This window comes from Gobio gobio (assembly GCF_949357685.1).
Source record: "Gobio gobio genome assembly, chromosome: 3".
Taxonomy (NCBI): Eukaryota; Metazoa; Chordata; class Actinopteri; order Cypriniformes; family Gobionidae; genus Gobio; species Gobio gobio.
The window spans coordinates 27475997-27492731 of NC_137099.1; the positions used below are offsets into that span (position 1 = coordinate 27475997).

General features: G+C 40.5%; 1 protein-coding gene across 1 annotated transcript; it reads left to right on the forward strand.

Moving 5' to 3' along the window:
* The first annotated feature begins 10960 nt into the window (after window positions 1–10960).
* On the forward strand, window positions 10961–16091 carry LOC307123138 (uncharacterized protein). Its single transcript, XM_079811546.1, has 7 exons — window positions 10961–11156; window positions 12375–12560; window positions 12865–12984; window positions 15018–15086; window positions 15197–15365; window positions 15445–15577; window positions 15736–16091. Exons 2-6 carry the CDS (start codon window positions 12377–12379, stop codon window positions 15572–15574), a joined length of 672 nt encoding a protein of 223 aa, XP_079667672.1. The 5' UTR covers window positions 10961–11156; window positions 12375–12376; the 3' UTR covers window positions 15575–15577; window positions 15736–16091.
* The last annotated feature ends 644 nt before the right edge of the window (window positions 16092–16735 follow it).

Consider the following 16735-nt stretch of genomic DNA (forward strand, 5'->3'; position numbering starts at 1 on the left):
CCGTCCATTACTATTGTATACATTGTCATGCTATAATAATCACATTTATTTAGTTTTATTGACCACGATATTATCATTGATATTTGTCTGAGAGGGGCACTTTTGATTCATTTTGAAAAAGGGCAGGGGCTCGAGCACCCAAAGCCCCCCCCCCCTCTGCACGTGCCTGTTTTCTGGGTACTCAAAGGGCTTTGAATCTCCTCAACCACCACCAATGTGCGGCATTCATCTATGATGCGACTAGACATGTGCCGGTATACGGTAATACGATATATCACAATAATGAACATGCGCAATATAGATTGGTCGGCATTACTGGGAACGCCCACAAAACGTCATATCCGCCATATGCCATGAAGGAAAACAAACCATTAGAATGAATGCACGTAGACCTTGTTAGACGCTATATCTTTACTCTTTGTAATGATTATGATTTATTTTTGCTTGGTGCAGTCCCGAAAAGTTGCCATGTGGTGTTCTACACCTCTAGTAAGTTAAAAAACCCTGATCTGAAGTTTTATACTGCCAAATAAACAGACGGAGCCGTTCGTCAATTCCGAAAGCCTGTGCAATACGTCCATTACAATGAAACATTTGCTCTACGTGATGCTGGTATTATTGTAAAGATTAAAAAAAGAGATTCCATTAATTGCAATGGCAAAACTTTGTTGAACAAAATGCCAATAAAGTCATACTTGTCACGTACGGGACTCGTTAAAGCAGTTTTTCACGAGTTCACACTTACAAATAAGTCAGATAGAATAAATGGCATGTGTATTTGGCATGCTGTCCGAGGAGAGGGCTCTGAGCTCGGTATTTGGCCCGAACCCAGAGTACTCCCCCCGTGTCTCAGGTTAGGAAAGTAACCAGGTGAGTGTGAGGAAGATGGAGGGATGCTGGGGTGGTGGAGGGATGCTGAAAACCTGTCAAGGAACATTGGTGAGTTGACTGGGTATTTATATATTCCTCCACTTGTGCTGATTGGGTAGACTTGTTGATTGCTGATCGCTGACAGCTGGTTAGAATGACATAATTATTGGATAGATCATTTGAATGTGCTCCTCTCGAACTTAGTTGATGAAACATAATTTCACGATGAGTGATCACATAGCCACATAATGCGTGAGGTTATTAATGTACAAAACATTCAAAAGTCTTCTTTATTTCATGATGGGAAGGACTGGGCTCATGCTTGTGCTTCAAGCTGATAGGCACGTTATATGTACAACACTTTTCTCGTCAAAATGCAGCTGCTCCCACAAATATTACACATAGCTAGGCTACTTCAGAAATCACCCAGTCTTTTGATGAAGACGGTTGCTATAAAAAAGTAAATAAAAAAACGTAGCTATTGTCAGTAATTCTAATAATATTGTGACTCTGACAACATATTGCCAACTCCAAATATCAATTTCATAGCACAAGTCACGTTTTATGATCATTTTAAAACGTTAAATGTACTGTAATACATACTTTTAATCCATTAAATTCAGGAACACTGAATTAACGTCTTCATCGAAAGACTGGGTGATTTATGAAGTAGGCATGTCATACCTATATGGTATTTTGATGAGAAAATGACATCTCTGGCCATTGATTCTGTTGGGTCATTTATCAGTCACAGTCTGTGACAGATAAATGACCCAACAGAATCAATGGCCAGAGAAAAACTGAGCCATATTGGGTCAGATTGTGATAATCTGTGACAATTGTGACAATCTGACCCAATATGGCTGTTTTTCCAGCTATGACACGACGTGGGCACTTCAAAATAATGTGAATAATTATTTATTACCAATTATTCCATTTTTTTTAGAATGCATTTTAAGAATACTTTACCCATCAACCGTTTAAAATGAACAACATGTCAAAGAGGTAAGCACACTGATGTAAACAAACCCAACGTGCATGAGCAGCACATTGTGGTACGAGTGAAGGAGATGCTGAATGAGAATACACATTCACTCTCTGACAGCAGAGGGCGCTGACGGAACAGCAGAAATGCAGCCGTTTCCCCAGTCATCCTTATAAACAAAACAGACTTGCGCTACTAAACACAACAGCCATTCAGTTTTCTGTATTCACTACGGTGCTCATCACATAACCAAATACTTAATACTTAAAGACAGTTAAGGCTATTCATTTTCAAACTTAAACATTTTATATTTTAATCTGGACTAAATGACATGCCCTACAGTCTATTGTTGTGGGAATGTTGCAACTCTATGGGAGTCACCGTAAGTGACCTGAACGTGCCAGCAAATATGCAAACTTTTGTGAAAAAGCTGCCTTATAAGCCTGGAAACAAACGGAAGAATAACTCACCAGTGAAAGTTTGTTTGTTTTGTGGAGCTGGACATTATTTTGATGTTTGCCTTCTTTTGGATAAAAGGACACAAGCTGAAAAATTTTTTTTTTGAAGGAGAACCGTATGTGCTTTGGATGTCTGTGCGTTAGGCATTTGAGTAAAGATTGCAGAAAACGTCTGTGTAGACTATGCAATTATAGGCATCCCACGTTGTTGCATATCCACCCCAAAGCAAAACAAAAGAGTTCAATTCAGGCCAATGGTGGCTTGGAAATGGCCAGAGAAGGTGCTGCTGTGGTACCTTCTGTTGTCAGATCAGTGATCAGTGTTTGCAGCCTGACATCACAGTCAATCGGAACTCGTGGCGAGGCTTGATGAGCTTTGGGAGAAGCAGCTGAAGGTGGATTTCCCTGAAACTCTGCAGGATGAACAACCTGGTCTGTCAAGGGAGGACAAGCGCTTCATTGAGTCTGTCTCAGAGTCTGCCAAGCTCTTTGATGGTCATTACAAAATTGGTTTGCTGGTAAGAGAAAGATACCTCAAAATGCCAAAAAATAAGACAGTTGCAGAACAGCGTGCATTGAGTCTCAAAAGGCGTTTGAATAAAGATCCATCTTTTCGCTCCGCTTACATCACATTCATGTCCGGGATGCTGGCTAATGGATATGAGGAGAGAGTTCCAACTGAGCAGCTGGCCCGTTGTGATGGAAGGGTGTGGTATATACCCCATCATGGGGTGTATCATTCTAAAAAGAAAAAACTGCGGGTAGATTGTGGGGTCACACTTCAGGGGACGTCTTTGAATTCACAGCTTCTTCAAGGACCAGATCTCACAAACTTTTTGGTGGGAGTCCTCACAAGATTCCACAAAGAACCTATGGTGCTCATGGCAGATATTGAGGCCATGTTTCATCAGGTCAGGGTGCCGGCTGAAGACTCTGACTTGTTGAGATTCCTGTGGTGGCCTGATGGAGATTGCAGTTGGGAGCTAGTGGAGTACAGAATGAGGGCGCATGCTACTTCCTCCCCTAGTTGTGCCTGTTTCGCCCTGAGGAAGTGTGCTGAAGGCAATCAAAAGTGCTTTAGTCCTATGGCAGTTAACACTGTCCTGCATCATTTCTACGTCGATGATTGTTAGGTGTCTGTTGGCTCTGAAGAGGAAGCAGTGTCGTTATGTCGAGAGTTTAGTGCCTTGTGTGCTGAAGGTGGTTTTAAGCTCACAAAATGGATTATTAATCGACGCACTGTCCTCGCTACTATTCCTCAGGAGGAGCAAGCCAAAGAGGTGAAAAATCTGGATTTGGATAGTGACGCTTTGCCTGTAGAGTGTGCTTTGGGTGTACATTGGTGTGTTCAATCTGACTCGTTCAAGTTTAAAATCACCCTCAAAAACCACCCTCTCACAAGAAAAACAATATTGTCCGTGATTAGTTCGATTTACGACCCTCTTGGTTTCTTGACACCTGTTGTTTCTTGAGACCTTTGCAGGAGACGTTTGGGATGGGACGATCCTTTGCCCACTTCTGTTGCTGGAGAATGAATAGCTTGGCTGGAAGACCTTCATGACCTTGAAAATTGGGAGGTCAGTAGGTGCTTAAAACCTGTGGACTGTGGTCGTCTTGTCTCTGCTCAGCTCCTCCACTTTGCAGACGCAAGTAAGGAAGGAATTGGGACTGTGACTTATCTGTTGCTCCATGATGATAGTGGGCGAACTCACAGTGCATTTGTAATGGGAAAGACACGAGTAGCTCCTCTAAAACTTGTCACCATTCCACGTATGGAGCTGACTGCTGCGGTGGTGGCTAGCAGGATGGACAAGTTGTGGAGGAAAGAGCTGCAAATGTACATCCAAGAGTCAGTCTTTTGGACGGACAGCACTTCTGTTTTAAAATACATCAAAAACGAAACATCCAGATTTAAAATCTTCATAGCAAACAGAGTGTCTGAAATATTGAAGATGTCTAACAAATCCCAGTGGAGGTACGTGAATATATCAACATACCCTGAGGATCTAGCCTCTAGAGGTGTTAAAGTTCATTCATTGCTAAAGACTGGTGCAAGGCTCTGGTGTCCTGACTTTCTTCATGAGCCTGAGAGCAGGTGGCCCAAAAACCCTGAGACCTTGGGAGACCCTCTTGTTGGAGACCCGGAGGTCAAGGCTGTGATGGTGAACGCTGCTCAAGTTGAGCAGGTCAGTCCAGTGGAGAAGCTCATTGGTTACTTTTCCTCCTGGCTCCATCTTAAAAGGGCTTCTGTCTCTGGTGTGACATCGAAAGCTGCTGATAGAAACCCTTTCTGAATCAGACCTAGGTGCTGAGCAGCTGAAGAAAGAGCTGCAGGTCCAGATGGAAGGTGTTATGGCTCAAGTGCGAAAGGGTGTTCTGTACACGGAGGATATGGTTGCAGCAGAGTCAGATATTATCAGTTTTTGTCAAAAAATACATGTAACGATGTTTGTTCGTGTGGGAAGAAGGAGGCGGGAACCGGCGAACAATAAACAATAAACTTTAATCAAATAAACAAACAAACAAAGATCACGGCGGCCGCGGCACCTGGGGATAAGGACAGCGAGGTGAGAGAACAGAGCCTGGAGCACGAGGAGCGACAGAGACGAGAGAGTGGAGAGAGGAGAAAAAAAAATAAAATTAGTCCGGTTCCCTGACACACTGCCGCTTGGTCCTCAGCCCGCCGAGAGGCTCTTCCTCGCGGTGCTATGCGATGGCACTGGACGCTCGGTGGACGGCTCGATCCTCCTCCGCCCCCTGGCGGCCGGCGGTGGCTCCTCCTGTCGAGGGCAGCCGGAGCGAATCCCATTCCCGCGCTCCCTGCTCCTCCCCAACATGGAGGACGGCAGCAGGCTCCGGCTCAGGGCAAGCGCTGGCAATTCCTCCGCTCCCTCTCGGACGGCAGCCACCCCACCTCGACCCAGGGGCACGGCAGCGAGTTCTCCGTCCCACCGGATCTTTAATCGCTCCAGCACCACCGCCTCGGGCAGCTCCTCGCGGTCTTCACGCATCCGCGCTGCCCGACCTCCTCAGCACCGCGATCCCCCTCAGCAGCGAGGGCTCTTCGACAGCATGTCTCTCCTTCCTCCCGGGTTTCGGCACCAGTGTAACGATGTTTGTTCGTGTGGGAAGAAGGAGGCGGGAACCGGCGAACAATAAACAATAAACTTTAATCAAATAAACAAACAAACAAAGTGAAAGTAAAAGCGGCAGCCCCTCACGGACGACTGCCGCACACATACATAAACAAAACCATAAATAAAAATACAACTTAAAATCCAGGCCTGGTCCTCTCTCGTCCTTCACTGTCGTCGCTCCTCCTTTATACTCCCGTCACTCCTCCGCGAGAGACGAGGCCAATGCGGCACGCAGCTGGCGCTCATCATCATAATAATGACCGCGGCCTTGTCCCGCTCTCACGGTCCCTCAGCCTCGCTGCTCGCCACAATACAGTTTCCGGAAGAACTAGCCAACTTGAAGACAGGAGTGTGTGAGGACGAGTCACCTCTACAAGCTTAACCCGATCTTGGACGGTGGTCTCATTAGGGTTGGAGGACGGCTTAGTGGAGCAGCTATGCCAGTTGAAGCAAAACATCCGGTTATACTGGCTAAAGATCAACACATCTCCAATCTTATTCTCTGTCATGTACACCAAGAAACAGGCCAAGGTGGACCATATGCTTTCCCACAGCTACGTCAGAAGTATTGGATTCCTGGTGCCTGTACTACCATCAGAAAGGTTTTGGCTAAGTGTGTCATCTGCCATAGATTGTCTGCTTCACCTGGACATCAGAAAATGGCTGACCTTCCTCACAACAGAATAACTCCTGATGAGTCTCCTTTCAGTCAAGTTGGTTTGGATTGTTTTGGACCGTTTGAGATTAAGCGTGGAAGAGCCGTGGTCAAGAGGTATGGGCTCATTTTTACATGCTTGGCGATACGAGCCATACACCTTGAAGTTCTTTCATCTTTAGACACAGACTCCGTCATCAATGGTTTTAGAAGGTTTGTGGTGAGACGTGGTCAAGTCCTGGAAATCCGCTCGGATAATGGTACTAACTTTGTGGGCGCTGAGCGTGAATTGAGGGAGGCCATTGAGAATCTGAACCACAACCTCATAAATGATATGCTGTTACAAAAGAGTGTGGAATGGGTTTTCAATCCCCCAGCAGCGTCACACCATGGAGGTGCTTGGGAGAGGTTGATTCGGTCAGTCCATAAAGTGCTAAACTCCATTTTGAAGACTCAGAACCTGGACAAAGAAGGCTTGGTAACGGTGTTTTGTGAGGCTGAATCGATTGTTAATAGCCGTTCAATAACGAAAGCATCAACAGATCCCCAAGACTTGGAGGCATTAACCCCTAACTATCTACTTCTGCTTAAGTTGCAGCAGTTGTTGCCACCAGGACTGTACGAGAAGGAGAATGTTTACGCTCGTCATCGTTGGAAACAAGTGCAGTATGTGTCAGATTTTTTCTGGAAGCGCTGGGTGAAGGAGTACCTTCCTGGACTTCAGGAGTGCCAGAAGTGGAATACTGCCAAAAGAAACTTTGTTCCAGGAGATGGTGCTAGTGGATGATATGGCACCTCGAAATACTTGGATTACAGGAAGAATTGTGGATATTGTTCCGGACAAAAATGGACTGGTGCAACGTGTACAGATTAAAACTAGAACCAGTTATCTGGACTGGCCGATAACCAAAGTCTGCCTTCTGCTGGAAGCAGTGGGCAGTGAAGATCTTTGGACATAGCGTTACTACATTATTGACATTATTGGATTTTAAAGGCCCTTTAGAGGACTAGTAGTTCACTTTGCATTTTGATTGGTGTCTGTCTCCCACGAGGTGATGGTGGTGGTTAATTATTACCATGAAATAATTTGGGGCCGGAATGTAGGAGCCATACATTGGGTTTGATTTGTTTTCTATGGTATTTCCTCTTTTTCTATACTGTTGTGTATGTGCATAGTGACGTCATCGGTTACTGTGGGTGGCACTGGGGGTGTGGTGTCTGTATTAGTGTGTGAAACCTGTGTGGCGGTGGGATTTTTGGATCATAGCTGCAGGGTGAGCATGGGGAGAAACTTTCTGTTGTCATCGTCATCATCAACATCATCTATTAATGCACTATTAATGTCTGAGGTATCTTTGCATGGCTTATGAAGAGCATCTATCAAAGTAAGTGTCTGTTCTAAGCTTGCGAAATAGAGCAATAAAGACTTTCCATCATGTGCAATGGTTCAGCGTGAAGCATCTTCAGTATAAACCCACGTCTTGACACCTGTTGTTTTGTCCGCCAAGAAAATTATCCAAGACCTTTGCAGGAGACGTTTGGGATGATCCTTTGCCCTCTTCTGTTGCTGGATAATGGATGGCTTGGCTGGAAGACCTTCATGACTTTGAAAATTGGGAGGTCAGTAGGTGCTTAAAACCTGTGGACTGTGGTCGTCTTGTCAATTGTCATTGTCATTTATATAGGGCTTTTAACAAAACAGATTGTTTCAAAGCAGCTTTACAGTGTTAAACAGGAAAATAATAGCCATTCTGGAGAAAAAAAATGTCATCAGTTCATTTCAATTATCATACAGTGACAGTGTGGGCTTTAGATCAGTAATTAGAGCAGTAATTTAGTTTATATGGTTAATTTAGTTTAATAATTAGGTTTATTTAGATATTTAGTTGAAAAATTTAGAAAAATGTTGTGTCCCCAACTGAGCACGCCAAGCCATAGGCAACAGTGGCAAGGAAACCAAAACCCCATCAGGTGACCTAATGGAGAAAAATAAACCTTGGGAGAAACCAAGCTCAGTCGGGGTGCCAGTTCTCCTCTGGCCAATTAACAAACAGCGTATGATTATTATTCTGGAAACTTTACAGGTCAGAGGTCATAATAGATCGGAATATTCGAAGGATCGGAGGCAACACGCCGGAGACGGGTTTATTGAGGAAGACATATCGATTTAAGTATTATTAAATTGTAATATTCGAACAATCGGAGTCATCATGCCGGAGACGGGTTTATTGAGGATGCTGTGTCGACGATACAATTTCAGGGGGAGTCTAATTGACACGGTCTCTCAGACACTTCAGGGTCCTGCGTTGATCATGTCTGGGTGCAGGTCCACCATCTGATCTGGATACGGCCCGGATCCGGCTGACTGCAGTAAACCTCGGGATAAAACAGAGTGACTATCATTAGCGTAGATGCCATTCTTCCGATGATGTAACGAGTACATCAGGTGTTATGGGAAGTGTTCCTGGTTCCGGCTGACCTAGTTAATGCAGCCTAACAATCATTTAATTGAAAAAGTGTTTTATGTGTATGCCATAGTAAAGAGATGTGTTTTTAGTCTAGATTTAAACTGACAGAGTGTGTCTGCTTCCCTTACAATGTTAGGAAGACTGTTCCAGAGTTTAGGTGCTAAATAGGAAAAGGATCGACCGCCTGCATTTGATTTGGATATTCTCAGTATTATCAACTGGCCAGAATTTTGAGACCACAGTAGACTTGATGGAGTATAATGTGTTAAGAGCTCGCTCAAGTATTGGGGAGCTAAACCATTTAGTGCTTTGTAAGTAATAAGCAAGATTTTAAAATGTATGCGATGTTTAATAGGCAGCCAGTGCAATGTTGACAGAACTGGGCTAATATGGTTGTACTTCCTGGTTCTAGTAAGAACTCGAGCTGCTGCGTTTTGGACCAGCTGGAGTTTATTTATTAAGCGAGCAGGGCAACCACCCAGTAGAGCATTACAATAATCTAACCTTGAGGTCATGAACGCATGAACTAACTGTTCAGCATTTTGCATTGAGAGCATGTGCCGTAATTTAGATATATTTTTAAGATGGTAGAATGCAGTTTTACAGATGCTAGAAACGTGGCTTTCAAACGAAAGATTGGTATCAAAGAGCACACCCAGGTTTCTCACTGACGACGAGAACTTGACAGAGCAGCCATCAAGTGTTAGACAGTATTCTAGGTTACTACTTGTGGAGCTTTTTTGTCCAATAATTAAAAATTAAGTTTTTTCTGAATTGAGTTGCAGGAAATTACTGGTCATCCAATGTTTTATATCAGCTATGCATTCCTTTAATCTTGTGAATTGGTAAGTTTCTTCAGGGCGTGAAGAAATATAGAGCTGAGTATCGTCAGCATAACAATGAAAACTAACGCCATGCTTAATGATATCTCCCAGTGGTAGCATGTACAGGGTGAAGAGCAGTGGTCCTAGCACTGAGCCCTGCGGTACACTGTAAAAAAAAAACACAGAAAAAACCAGCAAATGCATGGCAGCACAGGGTGCCAAACGTTTGCCATTAATGAAAATAACGGTAAAACCCCATGAACTGAAGTAACATGTTTACACAGCAACATGAAAAAAGAACATTGACCATACAGTACTATAAAATGTTTAAAACGTAATCTGAAATATCATATTTTGTCTGTATAATTGCAAATATATGCATAGACCATTAAATGTAATGGCATTATTTGACTGTAAGTTCACGTAACATGTTTAAACCCTTATTTAATAAAACATGTTTTAACTGTAAAAGTAAAAACATGGTGTAGCAGTTGTTTAACTAAACATGATTTGAATGAAGATATAAATGACATGTTGATACCATTACTTCATAAAGCATGTTTTGACTGGAAACTGAAATCATGTTTTAATCATTATTTAACAGAGTTCGACTGTAAATTGAAATAACATGTGTTGACCGTTATTTAAAATAACATGTGTTGACCATTATTTGAAAAAATTAACTGTGATGGACCATAATTTTGAAAGGCATGTACAGCATTTTGATTTTGATTATGGCTTACAGATAATTTTATAATCATGAAATGTATGTTATATGTCACACAAAAAGTTATTAGAGAAAATCATTTGTATTTGTCCCTCTTTATTTTCTTCTGTTACAGTAGTTTCCATTGTAAATAACAATAATATTAAAAACTTTAAACAGTGCTACAGTACCATCATCTAAACATTGCTTATATGCTTAAAATACAACATTGACAATTCAAACTAATTTCATCATTCATCTTCCACAAACTACACTTCGAACAGAACAATGGTCTCCAATTCAATCTCCATGTTGATGCCTTTAAAAAATAAGAGAGAAAATGGTTATATATCATACATCACATATCTATATTCATTATCATGTCTGATCATGTTACTCTTTTTAGATGTTCTTGCGTTTCTTACATAAAAAAATTATAGTTTTTTACTAAAAATATTTGTTCATTAAATATGTAATGCACTTACAAATTTTATGATGGTCCACGACACCTTACTTCTTCAGACAGTTTAGTGATGTGACCTCACCCACTGACAAGGCCAAGGGTGCACTGCAACAGCAGAAACAACGTAAATACAATAACACTTGTTGATTAAAATTTTATATTAAATATTACATACCAGCATATTTACCCAGTATGATTACCTCACAATGTCGCAGGAAATTTCCCCTTTTGCTTTCTATGGTAGACATTTTTTGGTGTGCGTTTTTGCACTGTTTTGACCTTTCTTGTTAAGTCCCGCCTTCACGCACGGCATTGGTCAAACTGCTTCTCAATCATTGCCCTCGGCCCAACGGCATCAGCCAAGAGACAAAGCAGCAGCCTGTTAACTGCAGGTGGCACATCATGGCTCCAAAACAGTAAACATGCCTCAAGGAAAAAATCCCTGTGTTTTTGTTTTGGTCGGGAAACATGCTTCTGTTAAGTAGCTTAGACCGGCTTAGACCGTTTAGACAACATATTCTGCTGTATGAATGCAATATATAACAGAAAGACACAAAACAATCACGGACCTCGATGTTGAGTGGTGAATGGTAAGTGTTTAAAAAAATCTGTTAACTTGTCATCCAACGTAATTTAAAAGTTAATTGGCAACAGGTGAATACAATTACAATGGCTAATCACATACGTTTTTAAATCTTATTCTTAATGTTTGATGCAAGTTGCATTAAAAAGTACTAGGTTTCAGTATTGTGTTGTTGGTGTTTTAGAAGGTTGCTTGCCTTTCACAATCATTTAAGAACACTCATATGCATGGACAACGGATTTCATCTTATGAGGTGTGTTACCTTTAACCACATGGATGATGATGTATTCGTGCAAATTTTGTGATTGCTCTCTGAAGACAGTTAAGGGATATGTTAATCATCAAATCATACACAGACATGAAGCAAATGCTCAATTTCCATGTTGCTTCCCAGAATGCAAATGTAAATTCTCAAAATACAATACTCTCAAAGCTCATGTTTATCGCCATCACAAAAGACCACATACTCATTTTGATGATTCGACGGGCACGTTTGTTTGCAACAATACAGACTGTCAACAACTATTTACAGACATGAACAATGTCCTTTCTCATCTCAGGTCACATTTATCCAAGGGAGAGGTGGTGTGTTGTCCTTTTGAAAAATGTGACAAAAAATTCAGTTTAAGATCAAGTTTCACTGCCCATGTTTCACGAAAGCACAGGACTTCTACATTTGCACAGTTACGGATTATGGATACTTTATCTGAGCAACCTTCTTCAGCATTTTTTGATGTTACTGAGGATGAGGTTGATGAAAGTGAATTCACAGACTCACTGACGAAATGTAACGCAAAGTCATTGTACATGAAAAATCTCTGCCTGTTTTATATGCAGCTACAAAGCTGTTGAGACAAGCTTGCTTAATGAACCAGACTTCGTTTCAACACGAGTAGAATACAAGGGTACCCTGTACAGGAAAGGAAACTTAATTTGCCATAAATGTGAAGAGGAGTATTCTATTTTACAGTTTGGACAGATTGAGCTAATTTTTGTGAAAGATGATGAGATGACTTTCCTTGTGACTCCCCGCCCCTCAGTGTATTTGCACGATTATGGACTTTATGAGATTTTGCCTGCGACAAAGGAATTAATTTGTGTAAATGCTGAGGAATGTCTGGATTATTATCCCTTAAATGAGTACAGTTTTATGGGACTGAAGGTCATTACTCTGAAGCACAGCGTTGTTCATCTGTAAAAAGGATAAACTGTCCTCTCCCAACAGAAATGGATGCATTGTTGACTTTTATTGAGAGTGTGTTCCCAAACCCTATAACTTCAAAGCTAGCCATAGAGGGTTTGAACAGCCTAGGTGTGGAGACCATAGATGACCTACAGTTTTTGAAAGATGATGATCTAGGTGGCTTTCTGAGACCGATTGAAGCAAGAAAACTAATAGCCCAAATCCCAAGTAAGTTTTCAAATCAATGGTTGTTTTTACATATACACTAGTCAACATTTGAAGCAGATCAAAAAGTTCATTAAGTTCACAAGAACAGGTATTGGTTTTAAGACAACTATTATGAAAGGTTTGATCCACTTTAAATGTTGACTTGTGTACATGCATACAATTAGATGAACTGGAAAAACAACACCCCAGTCTCTTTCATTCTGTACTCTGTTAGCTGTACTCTTTACTTGTATTACAGTATGTCAATGTGTTTCTTTTTTCTGCAGTATGGTTTTTAATGCAGTTTTTTGTTTATGCCATGTAGATATTGCTTCCACTCTGCAAAACACTGCCAATGATTTGTCTGCTGAATACACTTCTGATGCATCAGGTTCACCTGCTTCTGGATGCTCAATTTCTCTTTCCAGCTCTTCAAGTGGAAGACGTGAGTAAAACGCTGATACAACATTAAACAATCCACAAACATTTTGAAAGCAAAACATGTAATTTGTCAATTCTTGTAATTCATATACAGATAATTTGCAATGTGAGCATGCCCAGCCTTTAGCACGCCTGGCAAACAAATTGTGCCACATGTGCAGTTCTCAGAGCGATATATGTATATGTATATGTACAAACCCGATTCTAAAAAAGTTGGGACACTGTAGAAATTGTGAGTAAAAAAGGAATGGAATAATTTACAAATCACATAAACTTATATTTTATTCACAATAGAATATAGATAACCTCAAATGTTGAAAGTGAGACATTTTGAAATGTCATGCCAAATATTGTCTCATTTTGGATTTCATGAGAGCAACACATTCCACAAAAGTTGGTACAGGTAGCAATAAGAGGCCGAAAAAGTTAAATGTACATAATACAAAGTTAAAATTTCCGGCCTCTTATTGCTACCTGTCCCAACTTTTTTGGAATTGGGTTTGTATATGTATAAGTGTATATGTATACATATCTGCAGATTTATTGTACACTAGTCAACATTTGAATGTTGAGTTTTGGGTATTGGTTTTAAGACAACTATTATGAACGGTTTTGATCCTCTTAAAATTTTGACTAGTGTAGTTCGATGGTACAAATCAAACTGTGATGGCACGGGGCCTCAAAACATTGATTTTGGAAATTGCATACATTGTGATCCGTACATGTGCCACTGTGGTGATTACCTGGTGCATGAATGGCCAAACCGTCTCCAGTTGAGTCAGCAGCTTATACCAGCGGAGTGTGAAGACTGTTGTGCATTGTTCAGAGCAACTACAGGGCCACAGTACAGCAAATCACCAGCAACACGTTAAATGTGCCCATTTCATGCTAGTGATTTGTTGCACTGTGGTCCTGCGGTCCCTGTGAAAAATGCACAACAGTCTCCCCTCTGACAATAATGCACTGCGGACATAAAACAAGTCTGTGCACCACTTTAAATGCATACTCTATATAGTGGCACATGAACAACCCACAAAGCCCCATGCCATCTCTGTTTGTCCGTTATTAAACTTCAATAAATCTGCAGCTTGGGAATAGGCAATTTTGCCAAAAAATTACAGCTGCATGAAAAGTGTTCATCCTGTAACCTGTGGACATTGGTTTATCTTCTAGGTGACAGTAGCTGTGAAACTTCGTTTTATGACCATGACTGGCATTATAGTTTTGATGTTCCATGGCAAAAAATGCCTGCAAGTTTTATGGAAAAGTTGCACAATGGCGAAAGGCCAAGTTGCTCTGAGAGAAGACAGTTGGTCCGCATTGTTGCTTCTGAGATCCTGGAAGTCAGCAAATGTCCAGCAAAAAAACATGTATCAGAAATAGCCAGACAAATGGTGATTGCATACCCAAAGTCTTTCAGAGATTAGATTAATTCCCAGGTTGTAGGAAGTGGATATGATTCTCTCCTCAAACAACTGGTGTGTAGAATTGACAATTTTAAAAGAGCAAAAGCTATTAGTACACCACTTTGTGGTACTCTAGAAGTATCAACAAAGAAACGAAAATTGTTATATGGTTGTATAAATTCTGATCCACAACTGCTAGTTGGAGAAACATCCGAATTGCAGCAGGAAAAGAAAGAGAAGTTGCTAGTAATGTTTCAAAATAATGAAAGTGATGTAAAGACAATCTATGACTTCATGACTTCTACTTACACCTCTCAAAGAAACAACATCCAATCTGGAAAGGAAACCAAAGATTTACTTGATGAGTGGCCATATCTTTTTCAGCCAGCAGGAATGAAAGCACACTTTAAAGAGCTCACTGGCATTGACATAAACAACAGCTTTGAAGAATCTGCTTCCAGTAAGTTCAGAAGAATATTGGAGTACTTTCAATTTTAGTGCACAGAAAGAGCAAGCAGAGCAGGGAGAATACTCACAAAGTATAGAGCTGGAGGGGATCGTGTTTGTGGGGCAGTGATGTTTCTGCTAACCCATTTCAAAAATGACCAAGACCACTTTCTTGTGATGGTAGAAGACACCTCTGTTCCAAGTGATATATGCTCAGAACAGCTTCCAGCAACACCATGTATAGTAGTGTGTGGTGGGTATTATTTACTATGATCTTGCAACACAATAATTCCTGGTTTCGGGTGACCAGAACTCAAATTCTGTTGAATATTATGTCTTACTGATGTTTGTGTTTGTTCAAAGGAGAGAACCCACTGACAGCCAGTGTGTACATGGTAGCAGTAGACCAGATGATTGTAAATGACCATCTCTTGAGTTTTACAGAAGCCCTGTATCTGATGTTCTCTCTTTACTATATATTGAACGTCAGTTACCCTGTAGAACTCAGAGCCACACTAGAATTCTTGCAAAGGTAATTCATAGACTGCATTCCTTTGGTAAAGAAGCATACAACAATTATTTAAGGATATTGTTTGTGTTGTGTTTTAAAGGTGCATCTTTAGGATAAATCCTTATAAAGGTACCAAGGTGGAAAAGAGAGAGAAAAAGAGAGCGTACTCTGTCAACCCCAGAGTATTGAGTCTGACGTCAAAAATTGCTGCATTTGACTGGGGAGAGTAACAGGTATAGAAGCTCTGTTGTCTGTTGTGCACCAAAGGACAATCATTTTTACAATTAACTCCAATAAATGTGATGTAATTGTCTGTGGCCAAACAGGCTTGTTGCTGTTTCTGCTCTTCTTTTGGTTTGGGTTTTAATTATAACTGTTTGTGTCCCCACAGATATGGTCTTTCAGAAGATTGACATTTCGCTGAAGAACAGGACAGACCGACTTTTTGTAAATCAGTGCAGCGCTTTGTTCATTTTTATTACCTTGTGATGTGATGTGATAAACTTCAAAATTATCAGAGTCCAGGCCCAGTGTTTTTGTTTATTTTAAATTGAACACATTTGTGTTCTGAAACATGCTTTATCCATTTTCCCCATGTGACATGTTCAGGATTATCAGAATCCAGGTCGACTTTTTTTTTAATTGAACAAATTTGTGTTCTAAAACACGACTTTTGCTGGGAAGTGTTTTTCCATTGTTTGATCTTGAAGGTTTGCTATATAATAAAAAGCTGAAGTTGTTTACAGCAATACTCTGGCTACCATAATTTATTTTACATATAACATTTTACAAAAATGTGTGTTTCAAGAGTATTTTTAATTTGTTTTTTAGCATTACTTCTGTCACACAGTATACAAAGATGTCCCTGTACATTTGGTTTAAATGGGGGTGCACGCCGAGGAAGTTTGAGAACCACTGGCTTATAGATTTGGCTTTTTTGTGATTAAAAAAAGCCATTTGTTTGCAATGAAAATTTAGGAAATGTTTGAAAAGTGGAAATAAAGTGCTTTATTAAGAGTATAAAGATACTCTTAAAAATAAAGTATTTATTGGGTAGGCTTAGGGGTCGGTGTAGAAGGGCTTTTATTCTCACAACAATGTAGCATCCATTTAAAAAATTTTAATAAATATAATCATTTTCACTCTGATAATTATTGGATCCTACAAAAATGCTAAGGTGCAACTATTTGCCAATATAGATAGCATATAATTAGTATTTACACTTACTGCAAATTTTATAATTATATTTATTAAATTAAAATTATTTACACCTAATGTAAATAGCATTACGTAAAAATGCTGATATTGTCACTTGGTGTAAATAGCATCTACAGCTGGTTATTTCAGGTTTTGATATGGAAATCATGACAATTAGCTTACCTTAACAATAA